At 39.4% G+C, this 27,601-nt stretch overlaps 1 protein-coding gene, 1 long non-coding RNA gene and 1 pseudogene across 10 annotated transcripts in view; 2 read left to right on the top strand and 1 right to left on the bottom strand.

The window, feature by feature from the left end:
• The window catches only part of CPQ (carboxypeptidase Q), a 501,324-nt gene that overhangs the window by 45,417 nt on the left and 428,306 nt on the right, over window positions 1–27,601 (bottom strand). Inside the window, exon 10 of one of the 8 annotated variants that reach the window (XM_082432730.1) lies at window positions 23,403–23,474. The exons of the other annotated variants lie outside the window; for them this stretch is intronic. Coding sequence (XP_082288856.1) covers window positions 23,419–23,474 — 56 coding nt within the window. The 3' untranslated portion in view covers window positions 23,403–23,418. Of the gene's footprint in view, window positions 1–23,402; window positions 23,475–27,601 lie in introns of those variants that run through there. 8 annotated transcript variants of the gene reach the window in all.
• Window positions 7,499–27,601, top strand: part of LOC309646460 — a 149,676-nt gene continuing 129,573 nt past the window's right edge. Inside the window, exon 1 of the long non-coding RNA XR_014255382.1 lies at window positions 7,499–7,653. This is a non-coding gene — a long non-coding RNA (uncharacterized lncRNA). The remainder of the gene's footprint in view (window positions 7,654–27,601) is intronic.
• Window positions 13,882–20,805, top strand: LOC309646818 (large ribosomal subunit protein uL30 pseudogene; annotated as a pseudogene). The gene has a single exon. The product of its transcript is annotated as a large ribosomal subunit protein uL30 pseudogene (transcript).

Below are 27,601 nucleotides of genomic sequence, written 5' to 3'. Positions count from 1 at the left end.
CCAAAAGGGAGAGTGGGAAAGGATGGATGACGGACCGCCCTTGCTGAGCGAGGGAGGGAGAAGATGGAGAATGCGAGGATGTCGGTGGAGACCGTTTGGGAGAGGAAGTGACTGAGGACGCATAGCAGAAGCAGGGGGCCTCACTGAAGGCCCAGCTACGCTTGGAGGCCATGAGTTTGCAGCGGCACCAAGTTGGTGTGTATGTGCCTTTCTCAAGCAGCCCTTGGATGTCTGCAGGCAAAAGAAGGCAGTGACAGAATTGATCCAAGATGTCCAGACATCCGGGGAAAAGCTCATGCTCATGAACTGTTTAGTGATTTCCTCAGCCTGGGATTTCATTATGAGTCTGAACAATTTGCAAACCTGCAGATCATCTGAGATGATTTTCCCAAAGCTGTGTTGAATACTAATTCATCTAGATCGACAGGATAACCTGCAAGGGAATTGGAGCCTTTAAACTCAATTCTCTCTTGACACTTGAGAAATGAATGGAGAATTATGTGTCCGATTCTTAATCTTTGGAGAGCCAAGCACAAAAGTGTTTTATAAGAGTTATCAGAGAATAATTGTGTTCTCTTCAGAATGCTCAATATGAAACAAGAAAAAAGAAAAGAAAAGTAAAAAGGAGCAAGGAGGCTTTCACATACCCCAACAGTAGAAGGAGGGGCTTACCAAGGACACTCCCTACCTTTGTTTATGAAGCCTCATACCTTATGGTGCCACAGGCTCTAGATATTGGCTGTGACAAGGCTTTAAAGGAGAAGGAAAAGAAATTGCAGGCAAATGGTTTCCCTTAAAGATTTCAAATTCTGATTGGTGGTTTAACCTCTCAGTAGGCTCAGCCCTTACAAAGAATCCAGCAAAGAAGAGGGATCACTGTCCTGTGCCCAGGGTACTAAACACTGAGAGTTCAGCCTCTGTGGCTATCGATGCCACTCATGTGGCATCACTGGGCTCTTTCCCACACCTCTTGAGGAAGGATCCCTCTCTACTGAGTGTTTCTAAAGAAGCGCCTGTTGGAAAAGGAATGCATCTTTTTTTTTCTTTTTTCTTTTAATATCCTTATTGGAGTATAATTGCTTTACAATGTTGTGTTAGTTTCTGCTGTACAACAAAGTGAATCAGCTATACATATACATATATCCCCATATCGCCTCCCTCTTGCATCTCCCTCCCACCCTCCCTATCCCACCCCTCTAGGTGGTCACAAAGCACCAAGCTGATCTCCCTGTGCCATGCGGCTGCTTCCCACTAGCTATCTATTTTACATTTGGTAGTGTATATATGCCAATGCGACTCTCTCACTTCGTCCCAGCTTCCCATTCCCCTGCTGTGCCTTCAAGTCCGTTCTCTACGTCTGCGTCTTTAAGGAATGAATCTTTTTTTTTTTAACATCTTTATTGAAGTATAATTGCTTTACAATGGTGTGTTAGTTTCTACTTTAAAACAAAGTGAATCAGTTATACATATACATATGTTCCCATATCTCTTCCCTCTTGCATCTCCCTCCCTCCCACCCTCCCTATCCCACCCCTCTAGGTGGTCACAAAGCACCGAGCTGATCTCCCTGTGCTATGCGGCTGCTTCCCACTAGCTATCTATTTTACATTTGGTAGTGTATATATGTCCATGACACTCTCTCACCCTGTCACATCTCACCCCTCCCCCTCTCCATATCCTCAAGTCCATTCTTTAGTAGGTCTGTGTCTTTATTCCCATCTTGCCACTAGGTTCTTCATGACCTTTTTTTTTTTTTTTTCCTTAGATTCCATATATATGTGTTAGCATACTGTATTTGTTTTTCTCTTTCTGACTTACTTCACTCTGTATGACAGACTCTAACTCCATCCACCTCATTACAAATACCTCCATGTCATTTCTTTTTAAGGAATGAATCTTTAACACCCTGACTCTATTCTATGTTTCTATGAAAATGAACATTTCATAGGTTTCAAACCTTATGATTCTGAGGATAACCACAGTCGACAAGAGATTTCTGACAGATTTCAAAGGTAATGGGGATTAAAACCACACGTTCAAACAGTTTTCTACTTACTTTCCCCTTAGTTAAGAAAACCTCCTGAAACATTAGCTGGTTTTTCTCATAATTTTAGCAGCCCAGGATTTCAGTATTATGTGTCAGTACCAGGTGGAATACATATGTATGTATGTACATACCTAAACAAAGAAATCATAAAATGGGAGGAATCATGTACCTTGTTGATGATTGGTTTTAGAGGTATTCAGGATAATTGCAGCTTATCTGGGTGGCAAGGAGTTCAGATGGGCCTGATATTTTATATCCAACCATTCGTCTGTCCATCCATCTATTCCATACTTCAGTAGACTTTGGCAACAATTTTATATCCCCTTGCTCCTCCTTATAATTTCCCTACTGATCTACTGCTTCATGGGGAGGAACCTCTCCTCACTCTTCTTACTGTTTCTAAGTCCCTAAATATCCCAAACGCATAAGTTCCCAAATGCTAGAGACAAACAACTTGAGAACAGATAAACTGATTATAAACAAACCATGGCAAAGCTGAAGATTAACTTAAAAAAACCAGCACCTATGAAGAGAACCTGAAATGTTCACGACAAAAAAAAATCATACTGCTCTAAAACTGATTTTATACTACCAGGACATCTGCTCTGAAAAAGTAGAAAGCAGCCCCTGACATCCGGGAACTGGTGTGACACTTACAGGTAGGTGGCAGGGCTGTTAAAGAAGCCAGGCCACCTTGTTCTCCTGCTGGACACATGAAGAACCTCACAGAACACCAGCCTCAGACAAGGGCGTTCTATGACTGACAAAGTGAGTCAAAACAAGCCACTTCATAGTTTTGTATAAGTCCAGACTAAAACAAAGTTCCTGTGCAACGAGTGATAGACCCGCCTTTTTCCACCACAGGCATCTCCCCGGCCTTTGACAAAGCAGAGGTGACAGGCACTCTTGCTGCACATTGCTCTGAAGTGCACATAATGTCTGGAAAGGATGAAGTGGGTAAAACAATGAGAGAGGTTCCTCTAGTGAGGGAGCAAGGATGCTTCCTTTCAAAAATTTCCAATTCTAAAGAACCACTTGAGAGATTTCCCTCACTCAGCTCCTTCTCTTTTGCATGCAGTCTTGCAAAGAAGCACCCACACACTGACTCATGATTGGGAAGGGAAGGCCTTTGTGGTTTAACCTGACTTTTTATCCCATATATTATCTCAGGCTAGCTCAGCAGCTGTTTGCTATTTTCAGTGAGTCAAATATGGTTGACCTCCTAGGTTCTGAGCATGGGAAATGTAATATTTCCAAGGGTACCAGTTAGAGGATGGTTTGGAAACATGACATGTAATCTGGCATCTCGATATCTTTATAGATATGAATTGAGACAGGATGAAGGTAAAGTTGAAAGTTATGGGCAAAGTCTCTGAGGAAACAGTCTTACAAACCATCATCTAAAACTGAGGGAAATTATTGTAAAACATAAGGAAAATGCTGGGTTTTCTATGGGTGTTTGGTTTCTGGAAATCTGTTACTTATGTAACTACTGTACCACGTAGGAATTAGTTGATTTTCACAAGTTGTGCCTCAACATTTGTCAGAGCATTGGTATTAGGTGGGTAGAAGGCAAAGACAATTATCGTCCCTCATATACTAGAAAACTGAGTCATAGTAATAAGTCGCTCAACGCTGCCAAAGCTTCATCAACAGGGCCCTGGAACTCACCCAGGTCTTCCCATCCCAGAGCCCTCTCAGTAGCTACCAAACTGTTTTCAGGCCAAGTAGTCTTTGGTTCTGAACCTGATAACATTAATAAACCTGGGAAAACACTGCCTAGATCATCTAATTCTTAGGTGGTTACAATAGGTAGTTGCTGTTTGAACGTGTAAGGACTCAACCCATCCTCTTCCTCAAAGGATGGTTCCCAGATACCCTACATCTTAATCATCAGGGGAACTTAAGAAAAGTGAAGATTCGAGATCCCACCACAGACTTACTACAATAGTGTTTCCGGTATGGGACTCAGGAACCTGCACTTTTAATAAGCTTTACAAGAGCTTCTCGATTACATTGTTTGAATACTACTGGTCCAGGGTAAGCAAGTGTTTGCAAAAAGCCACTCAAAGTTAAAGAAAAGATCAACACCCACCCCCCCCAGCCCCTATCCTAAGTTGAGTTCAATACACATTAGGAATAGTGTTGAAAAGGAAAAAGTGGCAGATATTTCATTCAGGAGTCACCAAGCAAAAATTTCAGAAGGGCCCCTCTTAGTTTGTATTGGCTACAAAATAAATAGATCTCCAGCATAAAGGGATCCAGAGGTTTTTCAGATCCTCTTATAACAAAACTGCTGGTCTTATGCTCATGGGGCAGGGGGATGACCCTTGTAGTAATAGCGGGAACTAGTAGCTATTTTGACATTAGCAGAATCTGTGGCCTTAGGTCTGGTCTTGATTGAAGCAGGGACTTAGGATATATTCTGGATTATTAAAATTGCTTCTAGGCCTGTGCTTTCAGAAAAGAAACAAATATACAGTAAGGGTAGATAGAAGCAATGCAATTTTCTTATTAGCAATGGCTGCCTAGGAATCTTGGGAGTCTAATATTATATATTATTATTATTTTTTAAATAGAAGGGTCACCTGTAAAAGTTATTTCAAGCATAGCTTGGACTTTATATTTTATAGCTATGCTTTAGGCAATCTATTTCTTTTCTTCCTGTATATGCAGTAGTTTTAATCAAGCTTTTTAAGCTATCAATGGCTAAAATTAACCAAGTGTGATGAAAATAATGGTACAAACCAGTCTGTTACCCTAAAGCAGCATTTTTTAAACCAAGCCCTAGGTTCTGAATGCAAAAATCTCTCATGAACTAATAAAGGAAACACAAGGGAGTGAGGGGCCTGCAGTAACAGAGCTAAGAGGATCAACAGCCTGTTTAGCATTTAAATCTCAATTATTCTCACTTTCACTGCTGAAACCGGTAAGTTTCAATTCGTCCACAATTGTATAACGTTTGAAAACTCATAGCAAAATCACTAAAATTACTAAATTTTAAAAAGCCACTCTAGGTTACACAATTTAAACTAAGGCAAGCAAGCTGTGTAAAATCTCTCTTTACAAAGGTCTCATTTGGGATCTGAATGCAGTACAGACAACCAGACAACTGGTATGAAGCGAAGTCAAGGAACCTTTTAGCTTCCTTTTCCCAAATGGTCATCTTGAGCACAGATGTTTAAAATGTGCTACAGATGTATAAATCAAGGTATATAGCTATTTATAAAATTAAAATTCCATTGATCAAAGGTGAAATATTTACATTTTTACCCCACTCTCTTCTTGGCAAATAATAAATTAACTCTACTTACCTGAAATTTATTACCACTGCTTTCATCACTACCACTTCCTCTTTGCCATCAATATTTTTAGGGCAAACACAAAGTATGAAATATTGTTAAAGAAGTAAGCACTTTCTCTTTTGAAGTCATATTATGAAGAAAATAGGTGAAATAAAAAACCCCTCATTTTCTCCCTTTTTTTCCTCTTTGTTTTTAACTTCTGTTTGGATGTAAAATGTTTAATAACTGGAAGTCAAATATCCGTTGATGAGAAAAGAAGCTTCCAATATTATCTTATAAACTGTGCTTGCATATCACCAGAACAAAATAATAACTATAACTATTTAAATTTAAAATTTGATAAAGTGCTCTAAATGTATAACCTCTTTTTAAATTGGGTACTGCAAATAGGAATTTTTTAAACCAGGTACAGACTATGAATATAAAATATCCCATGTTAGCAATAACCTTTTGTGTTTTTTAGTGAGATCTTTTCGAATTAATCTTTCAACACTCATATTAAGAAATCCCCGTTCTTGTCTGTTCTCAAATTTAATGACAGCCTTCTGCATTTGTGATATTGAGGATTAGAATGAGGTAATGAATGCACAAACTTGGCCAATTTAGCTTGCCTCCAGTCCACAAAATTAATGCAACTGGTTTCCTAGTGGAAAAGCTTTTAAAATTTAAAGTTCTGTTTAGGATTTCTTAATTGACTATTGAAGATATAATGCTAATTACCAGTATAACAAAAGATTAAAATAAAGAGAAGAGCCTGCCACGTTGGGGGGTGGTGAAGACTTGCTGAGGAAGGACTGCTCGTTAGGCAGGGGTGAAAGCCCTTGACCTCAGCAGCCAGCGCCGGGAGAGGTGTACTCCAGAGGCAGCTGCCTGCCCAATCCAGGAGCCATAGGCTGTCTTGATTCCCTCTCGTTTTTTCACAGTGCAAGGCCATTCCTTCTGTCCCATGTAATTTGCAGCCATTATCATAGATATTAGATGTGGAAAGACTTGCAGCTTATCTAATTTCCCAGCCCTTCACACAGAATGCCTGTTGAATATATGAGGCAGTTGTTAACAAGCGCCTGTGGAAGCCAGCCTATTAACAGTCACGGTCATTTACCACCACCTGGGGGGCAAACAACATCCAAAGATCCTTAACACATAACCATAAGTGGAAAAATAAATAATGAAGGAATGTCGTATTCAAGACATTTGACTAACTGTCAAATAATGAGGTTTATTAAAAACTTCCATAGAGCTTCAACATGGCGGAGGAGTAAGACATGGAGATCACCTTCCTCCCACAAATACATCAGAAATACATCTACACGTGGAACAACTCCTACAGAACACCTACTGAACGCCTGCAGAAGACCTCAGACTTCCCAAAAGGCAAAAACTCCCCACGTACCTGGGTAGGGCAAAAGAAGGAAAAAAAAACAGAGACAAAAGAATAGGGACGGGACCTGCACTTCTGGGAGGGAGCTGTGAAGGAGGAAAGGTTTCCACACACTAGGAACCCTGACACTGGCAGAGACAGGGGATGGGCACCGGGGGGAAGCTTTGGAGCCACGGAGGAGAGCACAGCCACAGGAGTGCAGAGGGCAAAGCAGAGAGATTCCCGCACAGAGGATCGGTGCCGAGCAGCACTCACCAGCCCGAGAGGCTTGTCTGCTCATCCGCTGGGGTGGGCAGGGGCTGGGAGCTGAGGCTCGGGCTTCGGTCAGATCGCAGGGAGAGGACTGGGGTTGGCGGTGTGAACACAGCCTGAAGGGGTTAGTGCACCACAGCTAGCCGGGAGGGAGTCCGGGAAAAGGTCTGGAGCTGCCGAACAGGCAAGAGACTTTTTCTTGCCTCTTTGTTTCATGGTGCGCGAGGAAAGGGGATTCAGAGTGCAGCTTAAACGAGCTCCAGAGACAGGCGCGAGCCACAGGTATCAGTGCGGACCCCAGAGACGGGCATGAGACACTAAGGCTGATGCTGCCACCACCAAGAAGCCTGTGTGCAAACACAGGTCACTATCCACACCTCCCCTCCCGGGAGCCTGTGCAGCCCGCCACTGCCAGGGTCCCATGATAAAGGGACAACCTCCCCGGGAGGATGCACGGCGCACCTCAGGCTGGTGCAATGTCATGCTGGCCTCTACTACCGCAGGCTCGCTCCGCATTCCGTACCCCTCCCTCCCCCCGGCCTGAGTGAGCCAGAGCCCCCTAATCAGCTGCTCCTTTAACCCCGTCCTGTCTGAGTGAAGAACAGACGCCCTCAGGCGACCTACACGCAGAGGTGGGGACAAATCCAAAGCTGAACCCCAGGAGCTGTGTGAACAAAGAAGAGAAAGGGAAATCTCTCCCAGCAGCCTCAGGAGAAGCAGATTAAATCTCCACAAACAACTTGATGTACCCTGCATCTCTGGAATACCTGATTAGATATGAATCATCCCAAAATTGAGGCAGTGGACGTGGGAGCAACTGTAGAATTGGGGTTTGCTTTCTGCATCTAATTTGTTTCTGGTTTTACGTTTATCTTACTTTAGTATTTAGAGTTTACAGTTTATTATCATTGGTAGAATTGTTTATTGATTTGGTTGCTCTCTTCCTTTTTTTTTTTATATAGATATATATATATATTTTTCCCTTTTCTGTTTTTGTGAGTGTGTATGTGTATGCCTCTTTGTGTGATTTTGTCTGTATAGCTTTGCTTTTACCATTTGTCCTAGGGTTCTGTCTGTCTGTTTTTGTTTTTTTTTTCAGTAGAGTTTTTAGTGCTTGTTATCATTGGTGGATTTGTTTTTTGGTTTGGTTGCTCTCTTCTTTATTTTTTATTACTTTTTAATATTTAATAATTTTTTAAATTTTAATAACTTCATTTTATTTTAATTTTTCTTTCTTTTTTTCTTCTTGTCTTCTGAGCTTTGTGGCTGACAGGGTCTTGGTGCTCCGGCCAGGTGTCAGGTCTGTGCCTCTGAGGTGGGAGAGCCAAGTTCAGGACATTGGTCCACCAGAGACGTCCCAGCTCCACATAATATCAAATGGCAAAAGCTCTCCCAGAGATCTCCATCTCAACGCTAAGATCCAGCTCCACTCAACCACCAGCAAGCTACAGTGTTGGACAATCTATGCCAGAGAACTAGCAAGACAGGAACACAACCCCACCCGTTAACAGAGAGGCTGCCTAAAATCATAATAAGTTCACAGAAATCCCCAAACACACTACCGGACGTGGTCCTGCCCACCAAAAAGACAAGATCTGGCCACATCCACCAGAACAAAGGCACCAGTCCCCTCCACTAGGAAGCCTACACAACCCACTGAACCAACCTTACCCACTGGAGGCAGACACCAAAAACAACAGGAACTACAAATCTGCAGCCTGCAAAAAGGAGACCCCACACACAGTAAGTTAAGCAAAATAAGAAAACAGAGAAACACACAGCAGATGAAGGAGGAAGGCAAAAACCCACCAGACCAAACAAATGAACAGGAAATAGGCAGTCTACCTGAAAAAGAATTCAGAGTAATGACAGTAATGTGATCCAAAATCTTGGAAATAGAATGGAGAAAATACAAGAAATGTTTAACAAGGACCTAGAAGAACTAAAGACCAAACAAACAATGATGAACAACACAATAAATGAAACTAAAAATTCTCCAGAAGGAATCAATAGCAGAATAACTGAGGCAGAAGAAAGGATAAGTGACCTGGAAGATAAAATAGTGGAAATAATTACAGCAGAGCAGAATAAAGAAAAAAGAATGAAAAGAATTGAGGACAGTCTCACAGACCACTGGGACAACATTAAACGCACCAACATTCGAATTATAGGGGTCCCAGAAGAACAAGAGAAAAAGAAAGGGACTGAGAAAATATTTGAAGATATTATAGTTGAAAACTTCCCTAATATGGGAAAGAAAATAGTCAATCAAGTCCAGGAAGTGCAGAGAGTCCCATACGGGATAAGTCGAAGGAGAAACACACCAAGATACATATTAATCAAGCTAAAAAAAATTAAATACAAGAAAAAATATTAAAAGCAGCAAGGGAAAAACAAACAAATAACATACGAGGGAATCCCCATAAGGTTAACAGCTGATCTTTAATCAGAAACTCTGCAAGCCAGAAGGGAGTGGCAGGACATATTTAAAGTGATGAAAGGGAAAAAACTACAACCAAGATTACTCTACCCAGCAAGGATGTCTTTCATATTCAGCAGAGAAATTAAAACCTTTACAGACAAGTAAAAGCTAACAGAATTCAGCACCACCATACCAGCATTACAACAAATGCTAAAGGAACTTCTCTAGGCAGGAAACACAAGAGAAGGAAAAGACCTACAGTAATAAACCCAAAACAATTAAGAAAATGGTAATAGGAACATACATATCAATAACTACCATAAATGTAAATGGATTAAATGCTCCAACCAAAAGACATAGACTGGCTGAATGGATACAAAAACAAGACCTGTATATTTGCTGTCTACAAGAGACCCACTTCAGACCTAGGGACACATACAGACTGAAAGTGAGGGGATGGAAAAAGATATTCCATGCAAATGGAAATCAAAAGAAAGCTGAAGCAGCGATACTCATATCACACAAAATAGACTTTAAAATAAAGACTATTACAAGAGACAAAGAAGGATACTACACAATGATCAAGGGATCAATCCAAGAAGAAGATATAACAATTGTAAATATTTATGCACTCAACATAGGAGCACCTCAATACATAAGGCAAATACTAACTGTCATAAAAGGGGAAATCGACAGTAACACAATCATAGTAGGGGACTTTAACACCCACTTTCACCAATGGACAGATCATCCAAAATGAAAATAAAGAAGGAAACACAAGCTTTAAATGATACATTAAACAAGATGGACTTAAGTGATATTTATAGGACATTCCATCCAAAAACAACAGAATACACTTTCTTCTCAAGTGTTCATGGAACATTCTCCAGGATAGATCATATCTTGGGTCACAAATCAAGCCTTGGTAATTTTAAGAAAATTGAAATCGTATCAAGTGTCTTTTCTGACCACAATGCTATGAGACTAGATATCAATTACAGGAAAAACCCTGTAAAAAATACAAACAGATGGAGGCTAAACAACACAATACTAAATAACCAAGAGATCACTGAAGAAATCAAAGAGGAAATCAAAATATACATAGAAACAAATGACAATGAAAACACAACGACCCAAAACCTATGGGATGCAGCAAAGGAATTCTAAGAGGGAAGTTTATAGCAATACAATACTATCTCAAGAAACAAGAAATATCTAAAATAAACAACCTAACCTTACACCTAAAGCAATTAGAGAAAGAAGAACAAAAAACCCCCAAAGTTAGCAGAAGGAAAGAAATCATAAAGATCGGATCAGAAATAAATGAAAAAGAAATGAAGGAAACAATAGCAAAGATCAATAAAACTAAAAGCTGGTTCTTTGAGAAGATACACAAAATTGATAAACCATTAGCCAGACTCATCAAGAAAAAAAGGGAGAAGGCTCAAATCAATAGAATTAGAAATGAAAAAGGAGAAGTAACAACTGACACTGCAGAAATACAAAGGATCATGAGAGATTACTACAAGCAACTATATGCCAATAAAATGGACAACCTGGAAGAAACTGACACATTTTTAGAAAAGCACAACTTTCCAAGACTGAACCAGGAAGATATAGAAAATATAAACAGACCAATCACAAGCACTGAAATTGAGACTGTGATTAAAAATCTTCCAACAAACAAAAGCCCAGGACCAAATCACTTCACAGAAGAATTCTATCAAACATTTAGAGAAGAGCTAACACCTATCCTTCTCAAACTCTTCCAAAATATAGCAGAGGGAGGAACACTCCCAAACTCATTCTATGAGGCCACCATCACCCTGATACCAAAACCAGACAAAGATGTCACAAAGAAAGAAAACTACAGGCCAATATCACTGATGAACATAGATGCAAAAGCCCTCAACAAAATGCTAGCAAACAGAATCCAACAGCACATTAAAAGCATCACATACCATGATCAAGTGGGGTTTATCCCAGGAATGCAAGGATTCTTCAATATATGCAAATCAATCAATGTGATACACCATGTTAACAAACTGAAGGAGAAAAAGCATATGATCATTTCAATAGATGCAGAAAAAGCTTTTGACAAAATTCAACACCGATTTACGATAAAAACCCTCTAGAAAGTAGGCATAGAGGGAACTTATCTCAACAAAATACAGGCCATATATGACAAACCCACAGCCAACATCATTCTCAATGGTGAAAAACTGAAACCATTTCCTCAAAGATCAGCAACAAGACAAGGTTGCCCACTCTCACCACCATTATTCAAAATACTTTTGGAAGTTTTAGCCATGGCAATCAGAGAAGAAAAAGAAATAAAAGGAATCCAAATCGGAAAAGAGAAATAAAGCTGTCACTGTTTGCAGATGACATGATACTATCCATAGAGAATCCTAAAGATGCTACCAGAAAACTACTAGAGCTAATCAATGAATTTGGTAAAGTAGCAGGATACAAAATTAATGCACAGAAGTCTCTTGCATTCCTATACACTAATGATGAAAAATCTGAAAGAGAAATTAAGGAAACACTCCTATTTACCATTGCAACAAAAAGAATAAAATACCTAGGAATAAACCTACCTAAGGAGACAAAAGACCTGTATGCAGAAAACTATAAGACACTGATGAAAGAAATTAAAGATGATACAAACAGATGGAGAGCTATATCATGTTCTTGGACCAGAAGAATCAACATTGTGAAAATGACTATACTATCCAAAGCAATCTACAGATTCAATGCAATCCCTATCAAACTACCAATGGCATTTTTCACAGAACTAGAACAAAATATTTCACAATTTGTATGGAAACACAAAAGATCCTGTATAGCCAAAGCAATCTTGCTAGAGAAAAAGAGAGCTGGAGGAATCAGGCTCCCAGACTTCAGACTATACTACAAAGCTACAGTAATCAAGACAGTATGATACTGGCACAAAAAGAAATATAGATAAATGGAACAGGATAGAAAGCCCAGAGATAAACCCACACACATATGGTCACCTTATCTTTGATAAAAGAGGCCAGAAGATACAATGGAGAAAAGACAGCCTCTTCAATAAGTGGTGCTGGGAAAACTGGACAGCTACATGTAAAAGAATGAAATTAGAACACTCCCTAACACCATACACAAAAATAAACTCAAAATGGATTAAAGACCTAAATGTAAGGCCAGACACTATCAAACTCTTAGAGGAAAACATAGGCAGAACACTCTATGACATACATCACAGCAAGATCCTTTTTGACCCACCTCCTAGAGAAATGGAAATAAAAACAAAAATAAACAGATGGGACCTAATGAATCTTAAAAGCTTTTGCACAGCAAAGGAAACCATACACAAGATGAAAAGACAACCCTTAGAATGGGAGAAAATATTTGCAAATGAAGCAACTGACAAAGATTAATCTCCAAAATTTACAAGCAGCTCATGCAGCTCAATATCAAAAAAACAAACAACCCAATCCAAAAATGGGCAGAAGACCTAAATAGACATTTCTCCAAAGAAGATATACAGCTGCCAATAAACATATCAAATGATGCTCAACATCACTAATCATTAGAGAAATGCAAATCAAAACTACAATGAGGTATCATCTCACACCAGTCAGAATGGCTATCATCAAAAAATCTACAAACAATAAATGCTGGAGAGGGTGTGGAGAAAATGGGACCCTCTTGCGCTGTTGGTGGGAATGTAACTTGATACAGTCACTATGGAGAACAGTATGGAGGTTCCTTAAAAAACTGAAAATAGAACTACCATACGACCCAGCAATCCCACTACTGGACATATACCCTGAGAAAACCATAATTCAAAAAGTGTCATGTATCACAATGTTCATTGCAGCTCTATTTACAATAGCTAGGACATGGAAGCAAGCTAAGTGTCCATCAACAGATGAATGAATAAAGAAGATGTGGCACATATATACAATGAAATATTACCCAGCTATAAAAAGAAACAAAATTGAGTTATTTGTAGTGAGGTTGCTGAACCTAGAGTCTGTCATACAGAGTGAAGTAAGTCAGAAAGAGAAAAATAAATACCATATGCTAACACATATATATGGAATCTAAGAAAAAAAAGAAAAAAAAATGGTTCTGAAGAACCTAGGGGCAGGACAGGAATAAAGACGCAGACCTACTAGAGAATAGACTTGAGGACACGGGGAGGGGGAAGGGTAAGCTGGGATGAAGTGAGAGAGTGGCATGGACATATATACACTACCAAATGTAAAATAGATAGCTAGTGGGAAGCAGCCACCTAGCACAGGGAGATCAGCTCGGTGCTTTGTGACCACCTGGAAGGGTGGGATAGGGAGGGTGGGAGGGAGACGCAGGAGGGAGGGGATATGGGGATATATGTATATGTGTAGCTGATTCACTTTGTTATACAGCAGAAACTAACACACCATTGTAAAGCGATTATACTCCAATAAAGATGTTAAAAAAAAAGAAAAAAAAACTTCCATAGAAACTAGATTCCTCTTAGGTCTGGGGATATAGTTAAAAGGGCTCGAAACAATAAATGTTGGCCGCTTTCTTTCCTTTTGTGTAGAAACATCTCAAAATGGGATCTTCTCACACCAGAGATAGAGCACACTTCAAGAGCCAACCTGAAGGATTCTTAATTTAGGTGCCATGAATTTAATTAATATGAAACAGCACAGCATATACTTAATTCACATAAGACAACGTTTTTAGTATTCCCCTGGGACAATGTGAGTTTTGAGACGTTTTAAGGTGGCTACAAAGCAGAAACTAGAGACAGAATATAGCATTATTTGATATATGGTATAATTCAGGCTCAAATCCAGATCAATCAGTCCTCAAGTTGATTTGCAGGTGTGAGGCTGGGTGTGTGTCTTTGGCAAATCCGGCTGCACTGATCGTAAAGCCTACATGAAATAAGAAGCTGCCACTCTTCACTGTTTTCAAAAAAATCTCAGGGATGTGAAGATAGCAGAGAAGGAAAACAGGTTTTGCAATCATACAGAGCTGGTTTCAGATTGTACTACACTTCGTGCTAGTTAGGAAAATGCTCCTAGGCAGTCTTAGCTTGTTTCCTCATCGGTAAAACAGAAACAGCAATATCTACTCATGGATGTTAAGAGAAGATAAAACAATGAATGTAATATCTTGTAGATCCTCAATAAATATTAGCTTCCTTTTCCCCTCTGAGAATTCTATAGTTGCATTTAAATGGCAGATTATTTAGGTGTACAGCAAAAATTTATTCCAGGTAAATTTGCGTGACTCAAAATGCAATCAAGTTTTCAAAATACTTCTAACAGAGCAAGTTTTTTAAGTGCCAAGCAATTAGAATTGCTTCCTTCACAAATCCTTGAGTTTAATAGCAAACCGATGCAAAACTTAATGTTGGAGAAGAGGCACGCTCGTGCATCCTGTTTTCCCCATTTGAAGAAGGTGGTACCTTGGATCTAACAGCTTCCTCTCTTCTGTAGAATTCTCAAAACTCTTCAAGCTGCTCCTCTTCAATAAGCACTAAAGAATCTGTAGGTCACTTCCACTCTTCTCCAATACGGTGGTAATTCATTTAGATATTAAGGATAATTAAGCATTACAACACATTTGATATTTAAAGATTAAGAAACACCATTAACCACCATGGATGAAACTACCATTGGCTTTAAACTCAGTCTGAACTTCTTTATCTTCTAGCTCTCTTTCAGGTAGCTCTTCTACTAGAATTCATTTAATTGTTCATAATATTAATGAGGTACTCACAATATCCAAAAGCAGTACCTCTCCTTTAAATGAAAAAAAAAAATTAGTATTCCTATAGTCATGCATACCCAGTGCTAAATATTTGAATAAAAGCAGGAAAAAAGGTCAATACTTTGGACATCGCCAAATATTCTAGGTACTAAGCTTAGAGTAATAAAATACCTAGATAGATGACTTGTAAATTCAGCTCCACTCTTTTAGGTTCTAGATACTTCCTGAATAATATGGCTTATAGAATGAAAAAAGCTATATGCTCACAGGTCAATTAGAGATCCAAAAGAAAGAAAGCATAACTCCAGAGGGCGTCCCAGTGACTTATAATTACATGGATTATATTTTTAAAAAATATGATCCAAATCTTGACTAAATATGAAATCAGAATTCAGTAGTATTCAAAAAATAGATAAAATCCAAGAAAAGCCAAGAAATATGCTATTTGACAACAGAATTAAAAAAAATAAAAGCAGCGGTTTACAAGAAAGGTTGGTGGGTATGAGAAAAAGGTCTTTATGCTTATTATATGGCATGGTTCTTTTCTGGTGCAGACACACACATGCACACACACACACACACACACCCCATAATAAGGGAAAGCAAAAGGGAATGATTAGTTCCTTTACAAGATACATAAACACATTAGCAGGCAAAATTAAACTCTTTAGTTCCAGGACACACTTTGTAAATGTCCCTGAAGGCCTGTGACCCGAGGCACAAGGAAGCACATGCCATGACAGGAATGGCATCATATGTGCCTCTGTAATTGTCAACAGATGTGGCATGCCAACAGAGTAGAAGCACAGCTTCCACTTAACACACGCTTTTTGGTGACTGACAGGCTGGGAGTCTTAGAAAAATGAAGGTTTGATGAATGAGGCATCCTGCTTAATTGTGCTAAACTGTTTAGTTCCAATTTTCATAAACAGATTCAAGAGTTGAGAAATAGGAAACCTCTTCCTGATTCTCTCAAGAAAAAAGAAGGGGAGGGACAGGAAGGAAATGAAAGAGAGAAGCACAAGATCATGTTGCCACGGGATACTTAAATGACTTAAATCAGGCATTTATGTGGTTGTATTAGCAGAAATTGAAATAAAATTGTACCAAGACCGGATGTTAAAAAATATTAAGAAAATACATTCCTTCACTGCTGACATATTCTCATCAATTTGCTCCCTACATTTTAGTCATGTCAAAGTAACAATCTTTTGAACAATTTAAAATTCATAGCTGGCCTTTACTCATGTTTGTTTGATATAGGCAATTCTGTGCTATTTAATCTCTTGCTCCTAAAAGGCAGAGGTAATCTCATTCTCCTTCATTTGAATCATCTCTGCTTTATATCAAAAGCAATTTTCACTTCTGGAAAAATATGGGCTTTAGGTTATGGAGTCTTAACACTAGAATAAGCTTAGAAAGGTAATTGCCCCATTTTTAGGTCAGAGAAGATGCCTACTATATATATTTTTGATGCGTACTATCTGAATATCACTGTCTGGGATGAGGTTCCTTGCCAACAGAGAATACCTAGTCAGTCCACAGCACAGAATCTAGAGCTTGATGTTGTCCAAGAGAGTCAATGAGAGTGCCATCTGTGTCCTTGGCCACGAGCCAGTTGGCTTTTACACATTCACTTATATAATCCTCCCACCAACTCTTATTCACCCATAACCAATTTACTTTGGCTGAATAGGAACTGTAAAGAGGCCTCAAAATCCCAGAAGCATCATTTGACATAGAAGAGCTACTAATGGTATTAACATTTGACTTTTTTCTTCTTTGCTTTCTTCTCTGCAGTGTTCACCATGTCGGAATGAAGTGAGTCATGTGCTTTCCTAAATAATGCCGCTGAACCAGTAAAGTATCAGGGTCACTTGAAGTGAATGCCAGCAGTTTCGTCACTCATTTATGTAACCACAAAGTAACATGCTAAGACCCAAAGGTCAGTGAGCAGCAGTGATACTCATGCATCTTTTGCAGTATTTCCTAGAATATTCAACCATATGCCCAGTCACCCTCTCTACTGGGTCTAAATACACGAAAGCATGTTCATAGCAAGGCCTCTTCGGTAATTTTTTAAAATACAAAACTAACCCCCAAACACTGAAACCACTTATTGAAGATCAACTGTGTAGAGTGCAATTGACTTTCAAATACATTATCACTTATCAAATACATTCAATTCTCACAATAGTCCTGTGGAATATTATTGCCCTCATTTCACAGATCAGGAAACTGAAGCTCAGAGAAGTTAAATGACTTGTCAAAACCACACTGCTATAAAACTATGAAGCCTGTTCCTCTTTTATGACACTTGCTGCTTCTCTAAGACAAATGTTACGTAAGTGGTCAGAACAATTCAAATGTTAAAGGATGTCTCTGAGTCTTTAGTGACGTTCTTCCTCATTGCCTTCTTCTTGGATAAATACACAGTGTATCTGTAGAGTGTGTTCCTATAAGTAAGTCTCCTAAGTTTTCCCATTTGTAGAGGTAAGGAGAGACCATGGGGTGGAGGTGGCAGGAGAGAACACTTCAGGTGTTCAATCATGCGGATTGCTGGGAGTGTGGCATCAACTTATCCAGCTCCGCATCTGCCTGGTCACCTGTGTGTCTCAGGTAAACTGTGCCAGAAAAGTCTAACAAATGCTTTTCTTGCCCTGAACTCATCTTAGGTCATGAAGAGCTGAGAGAATAGGTATTATAAATTCAGGGTATTTTTAAAAATTGCTTCTGGGACTTCACTGCTGTCCTTCCTTATCAGCTAATAGATCCTAGATGGCAGAGGTTTTATGTATTTTATATATTTTGAATCAGGTCTCAACAGTGAAAATAAAGATAGTTACTGTGTTCATCTGCACATCACCACTTCTCCCCACTTTAAGGATTACACACCTTGACAACAGGGATGAACAAAGGAGCCAGGCTGGGCCACTGTGATTTTCCCAACTGAGTTGGATTTGATGAATTGCTTGGCTCTTCTGTGCTTAACAGGATGTAAAGATGTAAGTCTTGAGTTTTGAGCTGCATAAGGCCATAGTTCAGCCTCTAAGGGGACAGCTGGCTTGAGAGAATGAAGGCACCAAGAAGGTGGAATAAGCACCAGAGACGGAGAGTATGTGTCCTAACAGCATCCAATTGCTGGAGTCCGTAAGACCAGATCCAGCCCTACTCTTCCTGTGGCTTGCTCAGATTCTCCATTTTTGCTCCAGGTCGTCTGAGTTAGATTTCTGTCACTTAGTACTGAAGGAGTCTGGACTAACACAGAAATTATGCTTTAATAACTGAAATAATAACAGTGGCTTCTTGAGAGTTAACTTTGTGCCAAGCATTTCACTCAGATTGTCTTTATTTTTTCTTGAATATAATCACACAAGGCGGGTATCACCCTTTCATTTATGAAGAAATTGAAGTTCCGAGAGGTTAAATGACTTTCTTAAGGTCACACAGCTAGAGAGTAGTAGAGCAAGATTTTGAATCCATTTCTGCTTGACTCCTAAATCCATGCTCTTAACATCTAGGTTATGTTTTACCTCAAAATGGTTTTCAAGTCTGGCTGTATATTGCAATCTCCTGGGGGGCTTCTAAAACCGGGTGTGCTCAAGCCCTCCCTCTGGCCCCAAGTTTGCACAAGTACAGCAGGCACCTTTCACACGGAACGCAATGGACTTGTGCTCTGGGAGGTTGCGGGCCCTGAGGCATGAATATGTTCTATGGTAAATGTACTCCCTGAACTTGTGCAACTGTTGTGACCCTGCAGCCAGACCAGTTAAATCTGAATCTTTGGAGGTGGGGTGCCAGTGCTGATATATTTTTAGAAGCCCCCAGGTGATTTTAAAGTTCAGTCAAGGGTGTGAACCACAAGTGTAACCTGAACACGTATCTGGGTCTACACCAATACAAGATGAGAAATTACAGCAATTGAAGCTAACATGCCAAATGACTACAGTTATCTCAGACAAAATCTTCTGTCAGGAATAGTGAGTGTGGAATCACTGACCCCTCCATCTGTGCTTTGCACTACAGTGTTGACTAAATATAGTAAAATGATATCTATGAGTACCTTCATTCTTTAAATAAGGCATCAATGATACTTAATAAACTATTTCTGCAAAAAATGTGGATTTTGTATAGATGTGTCCAGCAAACATTTCCACTTAGGTTTAAACCTTCCATAACTGGGTAGTTTTGGGTACTGATGAAAGCCATGCCTATCTCTACCTAGGATTCTGTCCTCTCAATTTTCAGGAGACTATTTCAGCCATTACAACAAGAAAGAAGGAAGGAAGGAAGGAAGGAAGGAAGGAAGGAAGGAAGGAAGGAAGGAAGGGAGGAAAGAAAGAAAGAAAGAGAGAAAGAAAGAAAGAAAGAGAGAGAGTTGGAAGGATGTCCGAGGAAGAGCCAAGAAAAAAGATCCCTTTGGTTTCAGAAAAATCTCCTGAAAAAGAGGAAGGCTTATCAGGGCCTGAAAGCCACCCAGGCAAAGCAGGTGCTTTTGCAAAGGAAGGAGCAGAGGAAAGGAAAAGAAATCAAGTTTAAGCGACTAGAATGGTTCCTACATGATTCCTGGAGGCAACTACGTGACAGGGTGCGACTCAGATGACTAGAAGTGAAACCTCACGGCTTGGAAGTGCCAGATAAACATTCCTTGGCCTTTGTTGTACGCATCGAAAGGATTAATGGGGTGAGTTTACTGGTGCAGAGGACCATTGCAAGACTTCGCCTGAATAAGATTTTCAGTGGTGTCTTTATGCAAATAACCCCTCAAACCATAAAAATGCTTTGTATAGTGGAAACTTATGTGACCTGGGGATTTCCAAATCTGAAGTCTGTTCGGGAACTCATCTTGAAACATGGACAAGCCAAGGTCAAGAATAAAATCATCCCTCTGACAGACAACACAGTCATTGAGGAGCACCTGGGGAAGTTTGGTGTCATTTGCTTGGAAGACCTCATTCACGAAATTGCCTTCCTGGGGAAGAATTTTCAGGTGATCTCAGGATTCTTGCGCCCTTTCCAACTCTCAGTGGCCCGTCATGCTACCAAGAATAGAGTGGGCTTCGTCAAGGAAGTGGGCTCACCTGGCTATCAAGGTGAACGCATCAATCAGCTCATCCAGCAGCTGAACTAAAACCAACATATCTGAAAGCACAGTGCATTGGAAGCATGTGTTTTTGTTTCATGGAATTGTTATCCAGTATGTTCAAGGAAGATTATTTTCTGCTATATCTTCAGAAACTGGAGGGGAAGGGTCAGGGAAAAGATGGTGATGTTCAGGGCAGGCACTTTTCATCCCACTTCAGTTCCAAGAAAACGTTCCTGTGTGTTTTCTGCAAAGACTGCAGTCCACCTCTGAAACCAGCAAAGGACTTGTGCCATGGAGGAGGGAGTCATGTTTTATCACACCTATCCTGGGATTTAATGTTGGTGAACAAATGAATACCCACACATGAATACAAGACAGCAGTGGACCAAGCCCAGGGGCATATTGACCCTGGGGTATCCAAAGGCTTTGTTTTAGAAAGAACTTGAAATACAATTAGAAAGAAGTGCATAAAAAAAAAAAGAAAGAAAGAAAGGAGGAAAGGAAGGAAGGAAGGGAGAGAGAAAGGAAAGAAAGAAAGAGAAAGGGGGAGGGAGGGTGGGAGGAAGGAAGGAAGGAAGGAAAGAAAAAGAAAGAAAGAAAGAAAAAGAAAGAAAGAAAGAAAGAAAGAAAGAAAGAAAGAAAGAAAGAAAGAAAGAAAGAAAAGAAAAAGAGAAAGAAAGGAAGAAAGAGAAAGAAAGAAAGAAGCAGAAAGAAGATGAAGAAGAAGGAGAAGGAGAAGGAGGGACAGAGGGAGAGAGGAAGGAAGGGGAAGGGAGGAAGGAGGGAGAAGGGAGGGAGTAGGGAGGAAGGAAGGGAGAAAGGAAAGAATACTGAGGACATACTTCATAACTAGTCCTATTATAGGCAACAGCTTGCCAGATCACAAACGATCCACAACTAATAGATTTCACAGAGCTCAACCATATTTGATTTACGCATTACGAACTGGAAGGACAATTAAGATAGCAAATGTCATACTGTAAAAGAAAGTTTAGTTACCATGAATTATGCAATCTCACACTCTCTTATAAAAACGAGATAATAGGGAGACTTAATTCACTGTGTTAGAAATTCCCATGAGGGGAATGTACAAGAATATCAGGTTAAGTGGTCATTTTTGAACTTTAATACTGAGCAAAGGAAGGATCTTAAGCCAATGAAAGTACCCAGACTAAGGAGTCTATTGTACACAATTGAGATGTAACTCATTTCTATAGTAAAAAGTCCTTACCCAATCAGAACTCAATTTTACCAAAATCTCTTGAATTGTGATGCTTTTCCTGTTGTTTCCATAATCATATGCTTATTAATTAAATTGATAAGCATATTTTTAGTAGAGTTCTTGTAAGAAATTGATGAGTTGTCACAATACTTGAAGACTTCTTTGACTCAAAGAAGGTTCAACAAGCAGATTATGTCCAATTACAGTAAGACTTCATTGTTAATATCTGAGAACTCCAGCAACCCCTGCCAATCACAGTTCAATATCTTATGGGACTATTCCGAGTCTCTCCAACTGTACGGTTTAATTTGGCAAAACGTCAAGTAGCAAAACATCCAAAAAAGTGCAATTTTAGCAAGAAATTGCTAGAAGACATGCAGACCAACCCATGAGATGTGCAGATCTATAAAACTGGTTTTTGTTTTGAGTCTCTCAAAGGAGGATGCTGTGGGTTAGATGGCGCCTACTCAGTGGCTGGGATTGAGCCCCATCATGTCTCACTCCTGTTGAAAACTTTCAAAAGTTTCTGGCTGTCCCAAATTCTTTGAATCGCATTCAGGGTCCAACTGGCGTCCCAAGGGACCTTTTCAGTTTTAGCTCTATTTCCCTATATTAAACTAAACTTTGGCCAAACCAGACTACTCATCATTTCAAGAACCTGTTGAACTTTCTTGCCTATGCAATTTTGTGTATCCCCATCTTTTCACGTGCAATGCAGTCCCTCTCCATCCAACAAAATTCTATTCTTTCTGGAAAATCAGGTGAAATGCCACCTCTCTTTTGATGCCCCATGATTTTAATTCCTCTCTTGCTTGAACTCCTATTGTGCTTTGTTCTTCCTGTGTCTAAACCCTCCATTAACTCCTTGAGGGTAGAGAGTGAACCTTGTATATGACATTGGACTAAAACAGGCCTATATGTTAATTCTGGCTTTTCCACTTAATATCTTTGCGACTTTGGACAAAGGAAACTCCCTGAGCTCCAACTGACTCATCTGAAAATTGGTTACAGACTACTAATGTATGCTTTAAAAGGTTCTTATAAAATTATATAAGATAATGTATGTAAAGCAGCTAAAATAATACCTGACATACAAAAGACACTCAACACATATTAAATTCCCTCTTTATTCCCCTTGTCTGAATGTCATGTAGTACTTACTAGATATTTCTTGAATGAATGAATGAATGAATGAATGAAATTGTCTGAGTCAGATCTAATAAGAAAGAACAGGCAACGTATGTGTTGAGGATCCAACTATGACACTCCAAGGTAATTATTCTAATAAGTCTTACAACTATCCCTATCTGTAAACTTTTTCTCGCTTTATAAAGAAAAATTATAAATAAGCATTTAAACATTTTAGAAATCAGTAGTTTTGGAATTTAAGACAAAAATATGAAAGATGGAAATGATATTTCATTCAGGGTAACTTGCATTATAGGTTAACAGAAATGTGTACATCTCTAGTGGAATATATAACATATCCTAAAGACATAAAAAGAACCTGCAATAAACAAACCATTTTCAATAATCACGCTGTTGTTGGTTGTGTGGTGTTGTTATTCTGAGACTACTGTGTGTGCTGTGGGAGAAAGCAAGTCAGTGGTTATGCTGTTGCACTAAGAACCAGGATTTCTGGCAAAGGAAGAAGGAGACACAAACATGACACCAGTGAGGTAAAGCGCAGCTTTGGAGTCCTCAACCTGAACTGGAAATATATAATTCACAATACCTTTTTAAAAAAATTAATTAATTTATTTATTATTTTTTTTTGCTGCGTTGGGTCTTCGTTGTGGTGTGTGGGCTTCTCATTGCGGTGGCTTCTCTTGCTGCAGAGCATGGGCTCTAGGCACACGGGCTTCAGTAGTTGTGGCTCGCAGGCTCAGTAGTTGTAGCTCGTGGGCTCTAGAGCGCAGGCTCAGTAGTTGTGACACACGGGCTTAGTTGCTCTGCGGCATGTGGGATCTTCCCGGGCCAGGGCTTGAACCCGTGTCCCCTGCATTGGCAGGCGGATTCTTAACCATTGCACCACCAGGGAAGTCCCCACAATATCTTTTTTCTTAAGAGAAAAAGAAATTCTAGTTCTATCCGCTAAAAAGACTTAGAAACAATGACCAACCCAGTAGCAATAAGCATACTTAGTGTTCAGACTGTGGTCTCTAAATACAGTGACCTAGTAGAAGAAAGTGGAGCTCTTTGGAGAAATAGCTGATTCCATCTGGGGCAGGAAATACACAAGATAGCCTGGAACACTGTCACATCAGAAAGCTAGGACACTATCAGTGACTACAAGGGCATTTCAAAAGAACTCAGGAACCAGTTTAAAGAGGCTCTCATTGGCCAAAAATAGGACAATTTTGAGCATTAATAAGCATAATTACTACAACAGAATGAAGCACATCTATATTTTTTAAATCCATTAGTAAATTATGATAGTAAAAATTAACCCAATCAGTTATCTTTGGAGGGTACTAGGGAATCAACTAATAATTTTAAAAATAGGTAAATAAAGGGAAAGAATGAAACATATATCCTACTTTTCTTACACAAAAGTACCTCTGAGCGACCAGATAGTCAATGGGGGGAGAGTTCATTTTATAGAATTATTTCAACTAATAATCAAAGTTACCATTTTGCAACCCCCAATGAAATAATAGATCTCGGCAATAATCTTCAATGACAGTTAATATCATAAAAAGAGAGAAAACTAGACATCACTCATAACGGAAATAAACATCGATACCTAAGAAGTATTCTTGCCCCCGAAAGTTAAAAAAAAATAATCAAACCTGAATCAGATCAAGCCTCTAGAGTTAACTACCAATTAACAGAAATATAAGAGAGTGGGAACATGTTAAATGATTCCATAGAAAAGGAATTACCTAAATCCAGACTATGGGAAATCCCATGGGACAAATTACTTGGTTTCTGTAACAAACAAGCAGCAGAAAGAAGAAAAATGAAGGTGGAACCCATGGATTAGAAGAGACTTCTAGTCGAGACATCGACCACATCCACCGATTGCATTGTTTGACCCTTACTGGAATCCTGCTTTACACAAGAAAACTGTGGAGGAAAATGCAGCTTGGAGGAAACTGGAAACATTTGAAAACTGGCGATATATTGGATATGATGTTAAGAGATTATTGTAAAATATTTTAGGAGGAATAATATATGACTACAATATTATTATTCCTCCTAATATATATATATAATATATATATATCTCCTTACCTTTTAGAGATACATTAAAATATTTACAAAGGAGATGATATAAAATGATATGATGTCGGGCATTTGCTTCAAAATAATCTTGGCATAGAGGAGTGACTGGGGTGTAAATGAAGTAAGCCTGCCCAAGGATGAAAAATTCCTGAGTGACGAGTATATAGGAGAGTTCATTAGACTATTCTCTTTACTTTTGTATGTGTGTGAAATTTTCTGTAATAAAAATTTTATACCATATTTAAAAGCATCTAATATACCAGGCCATACTGAATTTTACAGGCTTTAATCACTTAAAGTAGGGATAGACAAAGTTCACATAGCTGACGAGGAGGAAGCATATTCTGAAATCCTACTTCCTTGTACTCTACTGGTTTTCAAGTAATGTTAGATTTTTTTCTTAGAAAATTTCAATGTAGCTTTATTTGGTTTTCCATGATGAAGTCTTCCTTCATGATTATTAAGTAAACCAAATCACAGTCAGCCCTCGATAGTGAGCTCCTGGAGAAAAGGGGCCATATCTTATTTTTGTATCCTCCACATTTATATATAATACAGCTACCTGTTGAATGAAGTGTTACATAAGGAGTCAATTAGAGCATCTGTAAAGTAGTAAGTGAAACTGATGGAAAGTCAAATGCATAGGAAAGGAAACCCGGAAGAACCAACCTTGAGATCTTGAAAGGGGCAGTCAGGGAAGTGAAACTTTTCTAGGCTACATTATTAGCAGGCATGGGAAATAGTAGATAGAGAAATTTAAGTCATAGTGTTTTTTGGTCACTATAGTGCAGAGAATAGTGCAATAATTTAGCGCTATCCTCTGATTTTCTAAAGGAATTGTTTCTAATCCTGTGCTACTTCCTCAAGCTCCCTTTTCACACCAGGTCTTCCCACTTTGAGTCTCCTACTTGAGTGTGACAGTGTACCCCCTGACAAGAGTTTTACGGATTCCCTTCTAAAACCCTGCTCTTACCTTCTCCTGAAGACGTCTGGTGACTTTGCATCAACTACAAGAGTTTCCACCAGAAATTTATGTCTCTTCTTCATCTGACCCAGAGGTACTCAACTGTTCCTACCACCCACTGCTCTCCAAGCGGATTCCTCTGCCCTGTGAAGTCACTCTCCCCACTGTCCCCAATGGGGACAACTGCCTTTGTTCACATGACTTCTGTCACCAGGAATGCCCTTCTCGCCCCTTCTGTCCCTTCTGACACTACAAATCCTTCAGTTTCCAGCTCAAGTTCACCTCTTCCAGGCCTTTCCTGTCTTCTATCCTATGAGTTCCTACAGCTTTCTACATGTGTTATTTATCTTGGTGCTGTACCAAAACTTCCTTTTACTGTGACTTAATTCTTTTGTATGTTCATCTTAAAATCAAATACATCTACTCAGTAAACATTTATTGGATACCTATCATGGTCCAGGTAATAATAGGTATTGGGTATTTAAGGGTGAATAAAATACTCTCTTGGTTTTCAATACAGTTAAGGAGATAAAATACAAAGTATATTAACTTTAAAGTGAAAGTGTGTGCTTTAAATAACAGATTGGGCAACAACAGAAGACACTTGAGAAGGCAGTGCACGACTAACTGCCCGATGGTAGAAACAATGCCCTCTCCTTCTAGGCCATTGGCAGTCATACTACAGGGTATGAGCCCAGCCTGCTTTGGTCAAGATACCCAATGGCTTCTCTGGAGCTGCAGCAGGTCTGCTGCAAGAGGAAAGAACATGAGAAGCTTATTCTGTTAGCTGTTATTATTAGCTGTTCTGATGAGCAATTCCCAATAGTGTGGCGTTGATGTGGATGTTATACACACCTATCTAGCATACAGCAGATGATGAATATTAAAGCAAGAGCTCTGACTCCCCTGAGTTAGAGGTGAGAGGCAGCCACTTGCTATAATTCTCTGCATTACCCTTATCACTCTCTAATGTTTTTCTCCATTCTTGATTTCTTTGTTATAGTTTGTCTCCTCCTACTGTCCTCTCCCCACTCCCCACTACAATGTAAACTCCGTAAGGGCAGAGAGCTGGTAAGTCTTTTTCATGCTCTATCTTCAGTGTCTAGAGTGCCTGGTTTACAGTAGGCACTCAAGACATGCTTGCTGATTGAATGAAACTGCTAGGCTATTTAAATAAGGGCTGTAGTCGCAAACCAGGAAGTGCCTCTTCATGTTCCCAGTGGGGTGAGGTCTACTCACCGTGCAGCATCAATCTCTCCAACATCACTAGCACAGAGTTTTTTCCCCATAAAGGAGGCATCTTTTAATTAGGGACAGCAGGGGACATAGAACTACTGTATTGCACTATTCCATCTGGTGACGGGAAAACATATGAGTCCTGGGTCCAGAGGTCGAACCTTCAATTTTCTTTATATTCCTGCTTGTGTCCTGCTCTTCTCCTTTCTTGGAAAATTTTAAAAGAAAGGCCTTTGGAGATGCAGAAGTGAAACGTTTTAATTTAGTTCTGCTTAGTGCCATATAAGGTATCAGAAAGAAGCAAGAAGGAAATTATGAGAAATTCTGAGTAATCTGCGTATTTGGTACTTCACTATGGAGTCTGAGCTATTATGAAAAGATGAAAGAAATTAAAATGTGATTGTAAAAACAATTCAGTATATAAGAAAAGAGGACAGCTCAATGAAGCAAAGTTATTACTAAAGTAATCACAACTTACGTTATGACATTACAGTTTACAAACCTCTCTCATAGCATCTAACTCTTCCTACAAACCTAGACATTACTGATTCAGCATTTGATTCAGGACATTTTGTCAAGGGCCAGGCACTTCTTTTTAGGTGCTGGAAGCTATGAGAAATTCACAATCAATCACAATTCTAAAAGGGTAAGTGCCATGAGGAGAGGTGAACAGGGGGTTATGGGAACATACTCAAGGT

The sequence above is a fragment of the Balaenoptera physalus genome (assembly GCF_965194825.1).
Source record: "Balaenoptera physalus genome assembly, chromosome: 17".
In the NCBI taxonomy this organism is placed as follows: Eukaryota; Metazoa; Chordata; class Mammalia; order Artiodactyla; family Balaenopteridae; genus Balaenoptera; species Balaenoptera physalus.
Note: the sequence above shows the minus strand (reverse complement) of the source record. Positions and strands in the feature narration are given on the sequence as shown.